General features: G+C 36.2%; 1 protein-coding gene across 1 annotated transcript; it reads right to left on the minus strand.

Annotated features, from left to right (window-relative positions):
• Window positions 1-5,630: 5,630 nt before the first annotated feature.
• Window positions 5,631-15,234, minus strand: LOC109063490 (gamma-aminobutyric acid type A receptor subunit gamma1). Its single transcript, XM_019080556.2, has 9 exons — window positions 14,744-15,234; window positions 12,642-12,802; window positions 11,221-11,288; window positions 10,815-11,035; window positions 10,457-10,539; window positions 9,850-9,987; window positions 9,281-9,433; window positions 8,934-9,133; window positions 5,631-8,132 (listed from the first exon to the last, which is right to left on the minus strand). The coding sequence occupies exons 1-9, from the start codon at window positions 14,812-14,814 to the stop codon at window positions 7,857-7,859; spliced, it is 1,371 nt and encodes a 456-aa protein (XP_018936101.1). The 5' UTR covers window positions 14,815-15,234; the 3' UTR covers window positions 5,631-7,856.
• Window positions 15,235-16,134: the final 900 nt, after the last annotated feature.

Consider the following 16,134-nt stretch of genomic DNA (forward strand, 5'->3'; position numbering starts at 1 on the left):
GAGGCTTCACTATGCTGAATAAACAGGATTTTTGAGGAAACAGCTTGTCATTTAATGAATTGCAAGCCAATCAGCTAATCTTCAACATGTTTTATACTGAACGATAGTTATGGATTGAAGTATTTTTAGAGTTTACACTGAAAAATTGTCGTCTTGCGACAGATGTGATTCAGCTTACGGCACTTCTCATTCATTTCTATGGTATCCGTAAATGGCTATTGAGTGTCACACAACTCTGACTTAAATTCAATGACGTCGAGGCTATAATGTGATTTGTTATCATGGCACACATGATCCAAGTTGACCATTACGCTTTCTCCAATAGTAAGCAATACAGATCATCTCATCTCCCAATAGCAAGACAATCTCTGTTGCTACTACGTTAGGCTAACTGTTGCTACGGTCAGACGTGCAGTCTGCATGCAGTAAAGAGAGCAGAGAGCTGCGCGCAGACAGATGAAACTTTCAGTGAATGAAAAACATTGGCATTCTCAAAAATTAGGAAAGTTGACGGGTACTTAAAAGTCTTGTATCAAATTTAAGGCCATAAAATATCTTATGTGGTTCTTATATGGTTGGCCAATCAGCGGTAAACATACATTTTACATAATTTACGTAAGATGGCGGCAGCAATAAGCCGCACGATTTGACACCTCATTCATGTGTCTAGGACAAACGGTGCGGGACGAGTTACGTGCCGAAGTTTGTATGGAAGAATAATAATAATAATATATAAATATATAAATAATAAGCCCACAGAACAGTAATAGTGATGCTTGCCTGAGATAGGCACCACTAATAATACGTTTAAATAGTAGAACAGGCTCGAGAAAGCCAACATATGCCAGTGAAAATGATTATGATAATGAAGAGAATAATAATAAGAATATAGGGCTGCAACAACTAACTCAAAAAGTAACTGAAAAAAAATAATAATTAAATGAACCAATCAAAATATTTTTTTTTTTTTTTTCGGAGAGTGACCTTAAAATGTCACTGTTAAGATGTACAAATATTTTTACACAGTATTGCCAATATGCATATATTTTACTTTTATTTATATATATATATATTTTTATTTCTTTATTTTTTTTAAGATTTTGACGTTTAATGCACATCTAAATGTGTTGGGCTGAATGTGTAATTTGTAATTGTAATTTCATAAATATAAATAATATTACTAATTGTCATTTACAATGTTATAAAGATATGTATGTTTTTCTTTTTCAGCCATGCATTCAACAGGAGGCCTTGATGATGTATGGTTAAATATTATGAATTAAAATTTAAATAGTTTAATGTGTGTGTGTGTGTGTGTGTGTGTGTGTGTGTGTGTGTGTGTGTGTGTGTGTGTGTGTGTGTGTATATATATATATATAATTTGTGTGTGTGTTTGTGAAAGTATTTATACCCCTTGATTTTTTTTTCAAAGTTTATGTTGCAGCCTTATGTTAAACTGCTTTAAATAACTTTTTTTCCACATCAGTTTACACTCCATACACCATAATAACAAAGCAAAAAACAGATTTGTAAATGTATTAAAATTAAAAAACTGAAATAAGTACATTGCATAAGTATTCATACCCTTAATGCAGTACTTAGTTGAAGCACCTTTACAGCCTCAAGTCTTTTTGGTATGATGTGACAAACAGCATTAGGCAATTATCTGCCATTCTTCTCCTCACCTCTTCACCTCTCAAGCTCTGTCAGGTTGGATGATGGCAGACGCACATTTTCAGGTTTCTTCAGAAATGTTTGATTGGGTTCAAGCTCAGGCTGTGGCTTGGCCACTCAAGGACATTCACAGAGTTGTCTATAAGCCACTCTTGCTGTTTCTAGGTTCACTGGCCTGTTAGAAGGTGAACCTTCTGCCCAGTCTGAGGTTCTAAATGGTCTGGACTGGGTTTTAGCCTTCCTTCTACTCTGACGAGTCCCTCAGTCCCTGCTGCTGAAAAACATTTCCACAGCATGAGGCTGCTAATGCCACAATTTACTGTTGGGATGGTACTCTGCAGGTGATGAGCAGTGCCTGGTTTCCTTCAAACATGATGCTTGGAATTGAGGTTCATCAGACCAGATAATCTTGTTTCTCACAATCTGAGAGTTCTTTAGGTGACAGTTGACCCCCAATCAGAGCTGGGTAGTAACGGATTACATGTAATCTGGATTACGTAATCAGATTCCAAAACTCAAGTACTTGTAATTAGAGTAAAACTACTTTTTAAAATACTCGTAATCAGACTACAGTTACTTTTTATATGATTACATGCCTGTTGTTCACAATTCACTGATTCTCCTAAATTTCCTTTTTTTAAACGTTTATATTTTTTCCTATTAAACCTGCCACATATATAAAATTGTGATTCTTCGAGTTTTTCCGGCGGAGGGGGAAGGGATGTCAGAATATATATATATTAGCAATGTTATTGTTGTGAGTTTAATATTCTTTAATATTCATTTTTGTAATATTGTTTGTCTTTTCCTCATTGTTACTATGCACATAAAATCATGGGTAGAAATTTCATTGCTGTGTGAATTTAGTCTTTTTCAAAGTTCATGTTTGCAATGTAGCTATTTTTATGTTTTTCATTGATACATTCATATACACTTCTAGTGTTTTATTAGATTAATTATTTGACCTGGCAGTGATATTGCTGTGAATTTCATGTTTTTCAATATTGGTTTATGTAATGTAGCTGTTTTCTAAATTTACTTAATTATAAGTAAATATCCTTTAAAATCATAAGATGTGATTTTGTTTTATTCAGTGTTACTAGCAAATACTAACAGCAAGGTACATTAGTGTTAGTATTTTTTAAATATTAACTGTCCATACATTGCACTTGAAAAAGAAGCTATTGTGGCTCTTGTTGGTGAATTAAATATATTTTGTGGAATATATTTTTTTCTTTGTCAAAATAGTCTCTAGATAATTCAATTGTGATATCAAATAAGGGTTAGCACAAATCTAAATGTAATCCAAAAGTAATCAGATTACGGTGTAATCTAAGAGATTATATCTGACTACAAATTTTGTCATGTAATCTGTAATAAGTGATTACCTAATCTACCCAGCTCTGCCCCCAATCTACCTAAATGCATCAATGTTCACGTGAATAGTTAGTGATCCAGCTTCACCAACAGAAGAAGTGAGTATAAGGTTTTTTAATGAACCTTTGCAAATCGCCTTTCCTAATAATGTGCTAATTAGCAAGTTTCACGATGATTGCAGTTAAAGTAAACAGTCTCTCTGAGAGTGGCTGGAAGAGAGGGGCGGGGTCAGCAGAGCTCATTAACATTTAAAGGAAAATGCTATACAAAACGACTTGCTCTGAAAAGAGCTGTTTTTGACAGGGTTAAAAGGGTGTTGTTTTACACTACCATTGAGAAATGTTAACCAAACTATGCTACAAACTTTTCATTAAGACCCTGAAGAATCATATCAACTTGTGGAAAATGGGTATCCGATGACCCCTTTAAATAATAACTGCATCACATTTGGCATTTAGATGCTAATTATACACAGCAATCTCAAAAAACCTTACTGTAATATTAACTTAATATGTACAAATGATTCAGAAAAAAAAAACTAAAATATGCTCACCACGCTGGGATCAGGAAAGAATGAAAATGTAAAGTAATTTTGATGTTATTAGAAGTCTTGAGTCTTAACAAGCTACAAGAATCTCGTGCTGTGAATCGTTGTCACTTCTTTTTAATGACTCGGAATCATATACGTTCTGAACTTCTGAAGCATCGCTTTCTAAAAGGGGCAGAACCCAATACTTTATGCAGTATGAAGAGGATTGTGGCTTGTGTTGGTGGTAAGGCTCCTGAGATTTGCTTTGCATGGTCTGAAACATTTTATGGAAAGTTAAAGTTTTACTTCTCTTATGTTGCATATAGTCTCTGTGATTTGCAAATTTGGTCAGAGGGCTCCAAAGCCTCAGGCCACTGAGCATCTGGCATAGAAAGTGTCCCTCCTTGCATACAGCTGATCAGTAGAATTACTATATTTAGCCATCCAATGTCATGCATCTCTTCTTTTTTTTTTTTTTTTTTCAATACAATAAGTTAGAGACAAACTGGCAGGGCTAGCAAAGCCTTCTCTACTGACATAAGAGGTCTTGAAATAAATAAACATTTTCTCCTTTCTTGTTTATCTTTATTTGATAATGTGTTGTTTTTTCTTTCATTGTTGTTTTTGTCTTCTGAATCATATGTACATATTAAGTTCATATTAAGGTTTATGAGATCACTGTGTATAATTAGCAAATATAACAAGTTTTTAGCTCTAGCGCATGAGCGACGTGTTTTGACGCTGTGTTGAGTTAAAACTTCAGATTCTATGTCTTCCCCTCTTTCTTTTGTCAAAGTTATTTGTTTTCATGCTACAAATACAGTCCAGCTGTGTTTTCTTCATGACATATTGGTAAATGTTTGCTTGAATTGAGAACGCATTGATGTCCTCATGTACGGAAGAAACAAGCACATCCTTTTAAGCGGCTACAGGACAGTTTGAGATATGAACAATTCATAACCTGACCATCTGCAGTATGTACTGAACAACACCCTCTTCAAGCTGGTTTATTCATGCTGCTTTAACTACTGTTGCTGCAATGAGATATTGATTTGTAAAGGCTTTTATGTAAATATCTCACTCAACTGCAACATTTTTCTTTTCTTCAAGCATATTTTTCTCAGCTTTGTGTCCTGTATACTTTTTCATTTTCAGTCATTCGCAGTACAGTACACAAGGCATCACATCATTCAGTCCTAACACTGCATTCGATAAGTAGAAAGGCTACAAAACAATTACTCAGCAAGCAGAGAAGAGAAACAACCAAAGCTGCCTCGCAGTGCAGTGATAAAGATAGTACTTATCACAGCCAAGCATACCAAAGAGACCTGACTTAAAATGGTTTGTATTGTTCCAAACTCTCAGAAAAATTATCTTTTAGTTCTCACTTCATCCTTCAACCCACCGTCTATCGTTGAGACAGCAGTTAAACAACAAAGTCTTCGTTTTGTAAGTATGATAATAATCACAGAGGCCTGTAATGGCTACCTGAGAATGGTAGAAAGAATATAGAGTGGGTTTGAACTGTCAAGAAGGGAGTGAAGATAAAGAAAAGAGAAGTGGGAGTGAAGTTTGAATGGGAGAGCGAAAAGGCCGTCTCTCACAAATAAATGCTTTCTATTTTTGTGACATTTGAGTCATGGGTCTAATACACACATGTTAGCAAATGTGAAAGTAAAAACATTTCACAATATGTGAAGGAGGTGTATATTTATGCACTCCACAACTTAATTTAAAGGAATAGTTCAACAACAAATGAAAACTTGCTGTAAATTTACTTAACCTCAGGCCATTTAAGATGTAACCTAAACAAATTTGGAAAAATGTAGCTCGCTCACCATTGGTCCTCTGCAATGAATGGGTGCCGTCAGAATGAGAGTTCAAACAGCTGATGAAAACATCACAATAATCCACAACATGACTGCAGTCCATCAATAACAGCTTGTGAAATGAAAGGCTGTTTGTTTGTAAGAAACAAATTCCTAATTATTATTTCTCGCCCGATTCAGATGAGAAGACTGGAGCAAGCAATATTATGGATAGAGGACTTTTCATTTTTGGGTGAACTTTATTCAATTTAAATAACTTTACATTTTTGTTTTTGTAGATGTATCACATATGAAGTGTTTACTCACGTGCTCCCTAAGATGGAGTAACTCATATTCCTCACTGATGAGTGAAATAACAATTAAGATCCATAAATGAGTGAAATTTTATTTGTGTATGAAAATGTTGTTGCTCATTCACTTGTGGCAATAATTATAAAACTAAATGCGATATTAACAAAGCATTATTACCAGAATATCTGCCTGAGGGAAAATACACGATTCACATTTTATATCCCAGCGCTTTGGGGTTTTGTTAAGATGTGAATCATCAACAGAGTTTGAGAGAGCGTAGAGATTTATTAATGTTTTGCAGGCACTGTTTTATTACTCACAGTGTTCAAGGCTACAAAAACATATGAACACGTAAAAAGCATGAAGGTTAACACTTACAGGAGACACGACGACAACAGCTAGAACGAGTGGAGAGCAGAGCGCAGAGATGTACGGTGAGGGACGGAGTCTGCTTTGAATACCCACTCACGTACAGACACACATGCACACACTCACACAGATACATGAAGGTCACTGATCTGTATTATTAAGGGTGTGAAACAGATTAGTTCAATAGATATTCTCACCATAACAATCTATGTATATGCAGAAATATAAATAGGTTATATTTCGGTCTATTTTTATTTGTATTTTCATCTGGTTGTTGCATGAGTCTGAAACTGTGAGGCTGTCATTAAAAAAGACAATAGTATATATAAATATATACTATTGTATATACAGTATAAGCTACAGGGTACAACACAGTACATAACAGATGTTCAGAAAGGGAGACAGATCAAGATAACACCCAGCAAAAGACAAATCACATGGAAAGATCAAATAAAACAAGCAACAGCCGAAAGCACAATAGGAGATTGAGAAAAACACTTGTACATTATGTGTACAGATGTTTTGAGACTCGGGTCAAGACACGGCACTTTTACTTGCACGCTCTGTTTATCTGTTTCTCAAATCAATTAGGACTCTGAGATCAGATTTAATCTAATTTAAGACAAATCCATATTAAATGGCCTTTTGATTTAGACTATTACCAATAGAGAAGGCATCCATGGTTTGTGTTATGAAGACTGTTCATTTTCAGATGTTGTAGTTTTGAGACTGTTTGTGACGGGTCTGTCTAAAGCTCCTCTGCTGAAGAAAGTCCATCAGACCCATTTCCAAATATGGGTTGATTAGCCGTAGGAGCTCAGATGAGTCATGCAATTACAGACAGAAATCTAGCCATTCGTGAGGAGAGATGAAATGCCGTCTTGAATACGAAAGAGAGAGATGAACTCTAATTTGTACTAAAGGACACTGAACATTTGTGAAGTGTAAAGGCTGCTTTATTCCTTTTGTTTGATATATAAAAAATTGCACGTGGAACCTTTTATCTTGGGCACACTGGCATTTCTTTGTGTCATCTATTGCAGAGACAGCATATTAGTTCAAGTCAAGAACATTTCACAGTATCAATATAGGCTAATTCCGAGTAAATGGCTTCTGGGTAATTCTTGAGCAGAACAAAATTCTATTCATGTAACCTTCAGATACAGTATCTATGCTTTGGTTTTAGTAATGCAGGTAATTCACACAGAAATGTAGCTATTTTAAGTGTAAAATAAAAACATTCTGATAGATTAACATAAATATTAGTTTTCTAATGTGTAGTTAGATATGTTTTTCTTTTTTCTTGGAAAATCTGTATTAGAAGCGACTAATATATCTACTTTTCATTGCAAATAATAATATTTAGCTTCAGCCAGAGATAATAACCTGAAGAAGTTCTGTCATAGTTGCAATAGTGATGTTAACATGATGCTAATATTGTAGTAAAAAAAAGCGATCATTTAAGAGATCATTTTAAACTAGGCAAGGTTTGAGATGGCCTTCATAACTGATAAAAAAAACCAAACTGTTAGCATTTCCTTCTCAAAAACCGAGGTTGCTGGTAATATTCAGTTGGCATCAGCACAGAAACACATTTATCATCCTGCTAAGATTCAAATCCTTCCCAGGTACAGTTAAAGATACATCAAGTAATAATACATCCAAATCTCACCTCACACCTGCACTTCTCTTAAAGATTTATGCTGCCAGATTTAGCAGACGGAGAATTTACAGATGATTTGCAAATACTACTACAACTGAGTCCCTCTCTAACTTGCCCAGCATCTTTAAAGATACAGATATCCAATCCAGTAGACAAGGTTGAAGAGGCCAAAGGCAGTTGGGAAGAATATTCGGGAGTAGGAGTCGATTTTGGAGACATGGACATGCATTCTGTTTTCACGCCAAGCTCCGGAGCGACAATCATCAAAGCAGCAGAAGAAACTGGTGCAGTCTTTGCCGTCCAGACATTCATACGCATAATCGTCATCCTCGTGGTAGGGAGCAATATTGTTCATCTGCAGCAGAGATGTCCCTGGTCTGATGTTAACCATGCTGGGTTTCTACACAGAGGAACAGCAAGGTCACTACCGCTTCATTGCTAAAACAGTGTGCAGTACAAAAGAAAATGGCAGAGCTGCTGCACATTACACTCAATTAACTGCAAACAAAAGTACAATGTAGCCTATTCTAATCTGAGCTATGAATAAGTCAGTAAGCTTTGCAGTACGCAAATAATTGTACATATCATTGATCAGCTAGGTGCTTACGTGTTCTGTGTTCTAAGCCTCATAAAGCTTAATATGTTGTCATTAATTACTCATCCTCGTGACTTTTTATTATTTTTATTTATTATAAATTTTTAAAGAATATCTGGCCATTATTTTCAGTATAATGAATGTAAATTGTCAGAAAAGTGGTTGATATGATAGCTTTGTTTGAGGAACAGACCAGAATTACACGATTCACAGAAAATATTAACATTTGAGCTTTCTTTAGCATGTTCAGAATAGAAGTAGCAATGAGCCATTCTTTTGAATGGGATCTGCTATGATTTGGTTCATCTTAATTCTCATAAGTAGCCTGTATGATTTGCTTATGGATCACATAGATTCGGTCTCTTCACAAACCTGGAATCAGTGTAAACACACTAGTCGCATGGACAACTTTTATGATATTTTATGGCGATTTGATCCTTTTAGAAGCTTAAAGGTGCTGTAATTATATGGAAAAGAGCACAGAATTTCTTATTTTGTTTTCCACTGAAATGTATACGCTTTTTAAATGACATGAATCTGAGTAAATAAAAGAATCGTCTTTTTTAGGTGAATTGGCCCTTTAATAACAGAATGAAGTTCATTCACCTGTGTATGGCTCGATTTGGTCTTCTTGTTCTGTCGATTGCTTGTGAAATAATGCAGGGTCCCGTATTCCATAAGAGCAGCAAAGGTGAAGATGAAGCAGACAGACACAAACAGATCCATGGCTGTCACGTACGACACCTTCGGCAAGGACTTCCTTGATATGGTGCTTAGGGTTGTCATGGTGAGCACAGTTGTGATACCTAAGCCAATCAAGATGCACAGTAATTGAGGACCCCCACTGAAGCATTTCCTTTTCATGATCACATGCACTTGTGTAATGCATTCACATATGAAATGCTATTGATGTTCCTATTGATTTATATTAATCCTGAAGCTTTTTAAATTACCTAAAGATGTTCTGGCAGGCACAGCATCCTTGTTAATCCAGAAAGAGACCCAGGACAAAACCACTATCATACTGCAGGGGATATAGGTCTGGATGGTGAAGTAGCCCATTCTCCGGCTTAGGTCAAAGAAAATGGTCATAACTACATATTCCCCTATTAATACAAGATATTAAGGGATTTTAGACATTTTTTGACAGTAATTATGCATCAGCAAAGATATTATAATCAATGACAGATATACTAAGAAGATTAATAATAATAACCACTCATGTATTCTTACTTTTATTATTTATTATTATTAACAATAATATTTAATATTATTATTATTACTTATTTTACTTATATTATAATCTACTTTTATTATTAATGTTATTTTAAACAATAATAATTATTACTATTATTATTTAAAAGAACACTATTTTACTATTAATAATATCTGCTCATTTATTATTATTATTATTATTATTATTATTATTATTAATTACCACAGATCATTTATTTTTGTAGTTATTATTATTAATTACTAAAAATCTGCCATTATTATTTATTCTTTTTTTATTTTCTTATACCAGACTGAGTGTGTGCCACATCAGAACTGTTCCGTAGACCCACAAAAGCAAATTGGTAAAGCCTCCAGTACCGCTGGTCTGCAACCTCAACCGAACGACGTTGCCATCTATACTGGATCTCATTCTTTGGATACCCATCTGCAAATAGACACAAAATCACATCCACCAGATTACATGTGAACTTTCATTTGGGTGTGTAAGTGATAAGAAGTTACAGTGATGGCAGAATGGCACTGAGGCTTCACACTGCAGCACTCTAAGTTAGACTAAAGCGCGGCATGCCCTTCCCATGCCCACAGAGGATGATGACACATGAGAAGCTGAGGCATGATGCTAATAATGGATGGAGGGGTGACATAGACTGAGAAGAGGAGAGAGGGCAGAGAGACAGCTGGAGAAGGATGATATCTGTCCTCACTCATTGGTTAGGGTTCAAAGTTAGAGGATGGTAGCTGGTGCAGACCTTCTGCAATGTTAAGGTTTGGTTGACCAATATTGGCAATGCATGGCTGGCTGACAGATGCGATGTATGGGGATTAGCTGCCTGGCAGCGTTCAGGACAGGACTGAGGCTGAGTGACAGATTGACATAAGAATTTAACACCTACAGCTTGAAAACTCCAGAGGGCACGAATGTTCATCCATGGGAAAGTTATGCAGCTTAAGGTAGCATTCCGCATTAATAGTCAACCTAACAAAAAAGAATCATAGACAATAGCAAAACCCAAAAAATGTTGATTGTGACATTTAAGAGGTAGTGCATTTGTGCAGGCTTTGATCTATGAACACACTCAGTCTGATTTAACAGTCCCTGACATAAATGTGAATCAGATGTAATGGCTTAAACATGCTGCAACGGACAGCGGGTGTCATTTGGTACAAAAGCAAATGCTACGGGACAGGAATACAAGGACACATCTGTCATACAAACATTCACTCAGCTATTAATGTTAACCATGGACTCACCTTAAAGTATACATCACTCTTCCATTACTCCAAAGCCGCAGAAGGCGATTGGGTGTCGTGATCCAGTGGGCGTCAGATTTATGGGAGTTGCGGAAAAAGGTGTCAGGGATCCAGATTTTTCCAACCATGTTGCTGTTGAGCATGAGGAGTTTCATTGAGCTGTTGAATTTGAGTCTGCTGTCGTACCACGTCTGAGCAAAGAAGATGTCTATAGTGTACTCCTAAAAAAACACCAAACAATGAGAGGGCTGGCCATAACTTAACGGCTGCTTTTGTTACTGTGAAATTATGTGGGTATTGGTTGTGACAGTGGATTTGATGATTGTAAAAAGGATCTATACGGTTGCTTAGAGTGTCTGTTTTTTACAGCTCTGAATATAATGTATTATTGTATATTTCTGCTCACCATATTGATGGGATCTACTGGGCCAATACTGTTCACATACACTGCCGTCTCAATCACAGTTGGTCTCACTAGAATATAATTACAAACATTCAAATTACAATAACTGTTAATCATATCTATCAAATAAAAAAAACAAAAAATAAATGAAATACATATTTATAATACCAAAACAATATAATAACACAGTAAGTGATTTAATAAAAAAATTATATTATATACAGCCTGCATTTAGCATCCATTTAAGAAAATGTTAATGTTCTATTATATTCATAAAATCAAAACTGACCATAGTTACTTAATGCACCTTTCAACTGTGCATCTTTCATTGGTGCATTGATATTGAAATTTTGACTTTTTTTTCTCACAGTTGCATGTTTATATCTCACAATTGCACATTTTTATCTTGCAGTTGCAAGTTTATGTATCCCACATAATTGTGCTGGAAATGGGCTTCCACAGAAAAATGTGTTTGTCTTCATAAGCTTTAATCATTTATTTACTTGCTCTTCTTTTTCCTTTCTCTTTTTGCACACATTGTGGGCTATTGAATAATGTTAACCAATAGCCAATAGCGAAACCAACAGCCAGATATTTGTAGCAAACTCACATTCAGTCTGGCTCCACTCTGGTATGTAACCATCCAATCAATTCCTAATCAGTGGATACAATTGGATTTTGCCACTGAATATCCTGTTTTGCTCAGAAATACATCTCATTACAGAAGTGAAATGGGCTCTAAACCAATTCATGTTTCCTATAACAGCCACAAAAATTACTCAAAGCTGCCTGAATCCTCATCCTTGCAGTTTCAAAAATATTCCTGTCACAGTCAGTCACAGAGATGTGACAAATAACAAAAACTTGGCTAGTTGACCTGCAGTTCCTCAGCACTTGCTCTGCAATCTGATTAACTGTTCTTCTCTCTTCCTCTATCTCAGACACATGAAACACAGATAAAGAAGGAAGATCAATTGTGATTTGGGTTTACTGTACCCGAACAGCACCGAGATAAATCCTCTTAAATAACTGAACTATAGTCAGCTGCATCGCTTACAGAACACTGATGTACTGAGAATAAAGTGACCTTTAAAGCTCTGGTGTAGAGAAAAACATCAGCAAAATCCTAGCACTTTTTCATTTAACACTGCAATAATGCTGATAGTAAAGTAAAAATGATGATTACAGAGAAACTCTGAACTGCTTGGAGGGTTTAATTGTCACAGTGTGTTCCTCTTCATGTGGCTTCCTAATAATGATGGCATTAGCTTATAATTATTAACATTTTTCAGTTACCCATAAGCTGTAACACTGTGTTTGAAGGTCATAAACAAGTCTAGACAGAATCTGCAGGCAATTTGTGTGCACAGATCCTGTTTGGGCCTGGATATAAGCATACAACCTTTTCAAAAAATTGGACTTACCTCCGATATCTGGTCTCAGTTTGTTGTCATAGCCTTGCAGTAATTTGTTTAGGATAAGGGTGACGTCGCTCTCATAGACCTTTGGTGATAAAACCCAAGTTTTATTTATGGGGACATCCTCGTAATCTTCCTCCTCTGCTTTGCTCGGGCCAAATGCCATGCTGTCATAAAAAACAGAAACAAAGAGAAGCAATATGAGTAGACAGACAGCAGTGAGGTAAATAATAGAGCAATGTTAGATTTAAAATAGAGAGAAGTTAAAAGATGAGTATTAGTTTATATTAGGAGCTTAAACTCTAAAGAGCAAGCGACTGGTTTAAAGTATGATAGAGAATTTGTATGATGAGTTTTACAGGAAGAACAAATAAAAGAGGTCATCAGAGAGGAGTCATTTAAATGAGCGTAGTGCAGAAGATACAAAGAGGAGGTTCTAATAAAAGAATGCAGTGATTAATGAAGATGTGTTCTGGCAGTGGAGGGAGGGAACAGCTGAAGGTGAGGGGTTTAAATTATCACCCACAACTCCCTCTCACACTCGCTCTCTTGCAGTATATGGTGTAAGAGCTTCTAAACTTATTCTCTGGAGCATTATCTGTAGGAACAGACACATCGGGGACCACTTCTAACTGAAATGTGTGCCATTACAATACAGTCTAGACTGAGTTTAAGTTTAGGGTGGATTAAAGGGTCAACAGTATAATTATAGATATTAATTAATTACAGATGTAATTGCTGCAGGTATTTTTAATCATGATGTAAAAACATGCACGATAAGTGAATTGTATCAAATTATTAATTTAAATGTTAGTACATAGTAGTTAAAAACACTTTATATAAATGGGGCCCCAAGATTCAAATGTCTATTTAATGCCTGTTATTTTGTGAGAAAAAAAGTTTCAATATATAAAGCAAAATATAGCCAACTACAGCAGAATTACACTTTTTTGATTAATGTAGTTTACTGCCATTTATCTAGATGTGACATATAAAAAATAAAGCAGATTAAAATGTGTTCACATCTGAAAGGTCTAAATATGTATCTTCAAAAAAATACCCAGACAAACTGGTAAATTCTATTATATATTTGAGCTTTGTCTATAAACAAAAAATCGAAATGGTACATTCCCATACATATGCAAATACTAAAAGACAAAAATCAATATGAATCATCCCTGTGGATGAGACCCATGTGGGTGGAGAGAATGTAGGTTATTGATCCCCATAGGCACAGCACTGAGTGGTTAAAAAGCAGGCTGTCAATGAAAATACAGACAGAATATTTTCCTCAAATGCAGTATTTTATATTGTCTGGACACCACAGTAGCCTCTGAATGACATTTGTGGGCTAATAACCATAACAAACACACAGTTAGAAGACAAACAAATGCCTTAATAAGAGGGAAAAGGCGTTTTTGGTCAGATGAGACACTAGAAATGGTTATTGCCATCACTTTTTCATTTAATGTAAGTAAATGAGAGGAATGTAATATTACAAACCAACTACGTTTATTCTATTAAGCATTAACTGTCCATATGTGCATAGGCTAGCCTTTACGTTGAATGAGCTGTCAAAAAAAAAAAAATGAGCTGAAGGAAACCTAAGTAGCGCGAGCCAACATAAGTGTTAATGTAAACTTGGCTACAACTTATGCATAACAGTAGAAATTGTGAAATACCCTTCTGATCTTACTAAGTGAGAATGCAAAATGTGTGTGAGCAATGTATTTCGGAGTGCTGTTTGTTGAGCTGTAGCTGATTGCTGGCTCAAGTCTCCTCAAGGTTGTTGGAGACTGACACTGCACGTCCACGCTAAAAAGACGGATGCCCTGAGCAAAGCTGTCACTTACTATCTGTATTATTATTCTCACATGTATTCAGTGTACGCATAACTGCACGTGTCGTGATCGACAGCTAGGTTGATAAATTTGGTGTGCTACAAGAAAACCGTAAAACTAAAACGTTCTGCAGCACTTCGCGGTACAGAATGACGCCAGATGCTCGCGTGGTGGACTGTCCAGGTGTGTGCTGTCGGTCAGGCTATTTTAGTAGTCATATTGATCGCACCCCTTGTTACTTTTGCCCCCTATGAAGCGAAAACTTACCAGACTCCAAGCAGACCGGGCAGCAGCCAGACCAGCGTCTCTTTTCTCCGACGGCGATGCAGCAGAACCATCGCGCGAACTCTCGGTTTATAACCAAACGATCTCCGAAATGAATTAGAGCTTAAAGAAGATCAAACCTTTGAGGGATGGAAGCGATTCTTAACACGGTGGTTGAAGGCGTCGGCGTATGCTGTTAGCTGTTGTCTAGACAAATGCATATAGCTTGAGCCCGTGGTCTATATGTCAGGCGGCAGACGCGATGTGGATGTAAACGGTGAATGCGGGGTTTGGCTGATTGCGGCACCGCTGCGTTCATCCAGCACTCTGCTGAGTGAGACGCTCTCGATGTTCCCGAACTATTAGAAACTGCCCGTAAGAAAAGAGCTGACTGCTCTTCCTCAGAGAATTTACATCAAGCTGTGATTGATGAAACCTTTACTTAGTTTTGCGGTTGTTGGGGGTTAATAAAGTGACAAATGCGACATTTTCAATGGCGCTGCACCAAGATGTACAAAGCTTAGGCTACTGTGACCAAACTTAACCATAAAATGCATAAAGAGGGTAGAAATTATATTATGTAATGTTGTTTTTGATGGGGTGTGTGTGTGTGTGTGTGTGTGTGTGTGTGTGTGTGTGTGTGTGTGTGTGTGTGTGTGTGTGTTTAAGGCTGCGTCCGAAAGCTGAGGCAGCGGACTTGAAGCCTCTCAGCCTTATCAGGCAATGGCTTTGCAGGCAGCGTTTGCAAATGTACCTCACAAAACTGATTTCGGTGATCTACAGCACAATAGAGAGCTTTGATAATAACTAAGCCAATATTTAATTATTACAACTGAACACACAGGATTGTGGGATATCTAAGGCATTTTTTTTTAAATCGATCAAATAAAGGTAGCCTATCTCTACGGAAGTTCTAAGCGGCCATGCATTATAATTTTTTTTCTTTTTGTTTTCTCGTTATAACGACTTAATTTTCTCGTTATCTCGACATAACGAAGGTCGTTTTCTCGTTATAACGACTTAATTTTCTCGTTATCTCGACATAAAGTTCGTTTTCTCGTTATAACGACTTAATTTTCTCGTTATCTCGACATAACGAAGTTCGTTTTCTCGTTATAACGACTTTAATTTTCTCTAAGAATTTACAAAACTGCGCCAGCAGGTGGCACTATAGAACCTGAAATATAACTGATGGGGTGTTGTATACTATCCACTTTACTGTACGCGGACCTTCCTCGTGTTCGCTATAATTTGTGCAGTCTTGTTTATTACTGACATTTAATTAATTCATAAATGTTAAATGCTTGAATCAATATGAATATTTTGTGTATTAAGTTTTTCCTGCTAGATGCATGAGTTTCACCAAAGCATTCTGTTTCATCAATAACTGCTTA

The sequence above is a fragment of the Cyprinus carpio genome, chromosome A13 (assembly GCF_018340385.1).
Source record: "Cyprinus carpio isolate SPL01 chromosome A13, ASM1834038v1, whole genome shotgun sequence".
Taxonomy (NCBI): Eukaryota; Metazoa; Chordata; class Actinopteri; order Cypriniformes; family Cyprinidae; genus Cyprinus; species Cyprinus carpio.

Bases quoted from the DNA above. Each gene is read 5' to 3' on its own strand.
- LOC109063490 (XM_019080556.2), bottom strand. From the start codon at position 14,814: ATGGTTCTGCTGCATCGCCGTCGGAGAAAAGAGACGCTGGTCTGGCTG. The intron at 12,803-14,743 runs GTAAGTTTTCGC...TTTTTATGACAG, and splicing joins CCCGGTCTGCTTGGAGTCTG to CATGGCATTTGGCCCGAGCA. The intron at 10,540-10,814 runs GTGAGTCCATGG...CTTTTTTGTTAG, and splicing joins AGAGTGATGTATACTTTAAG to GTTGACTATTAATGCGGAAT.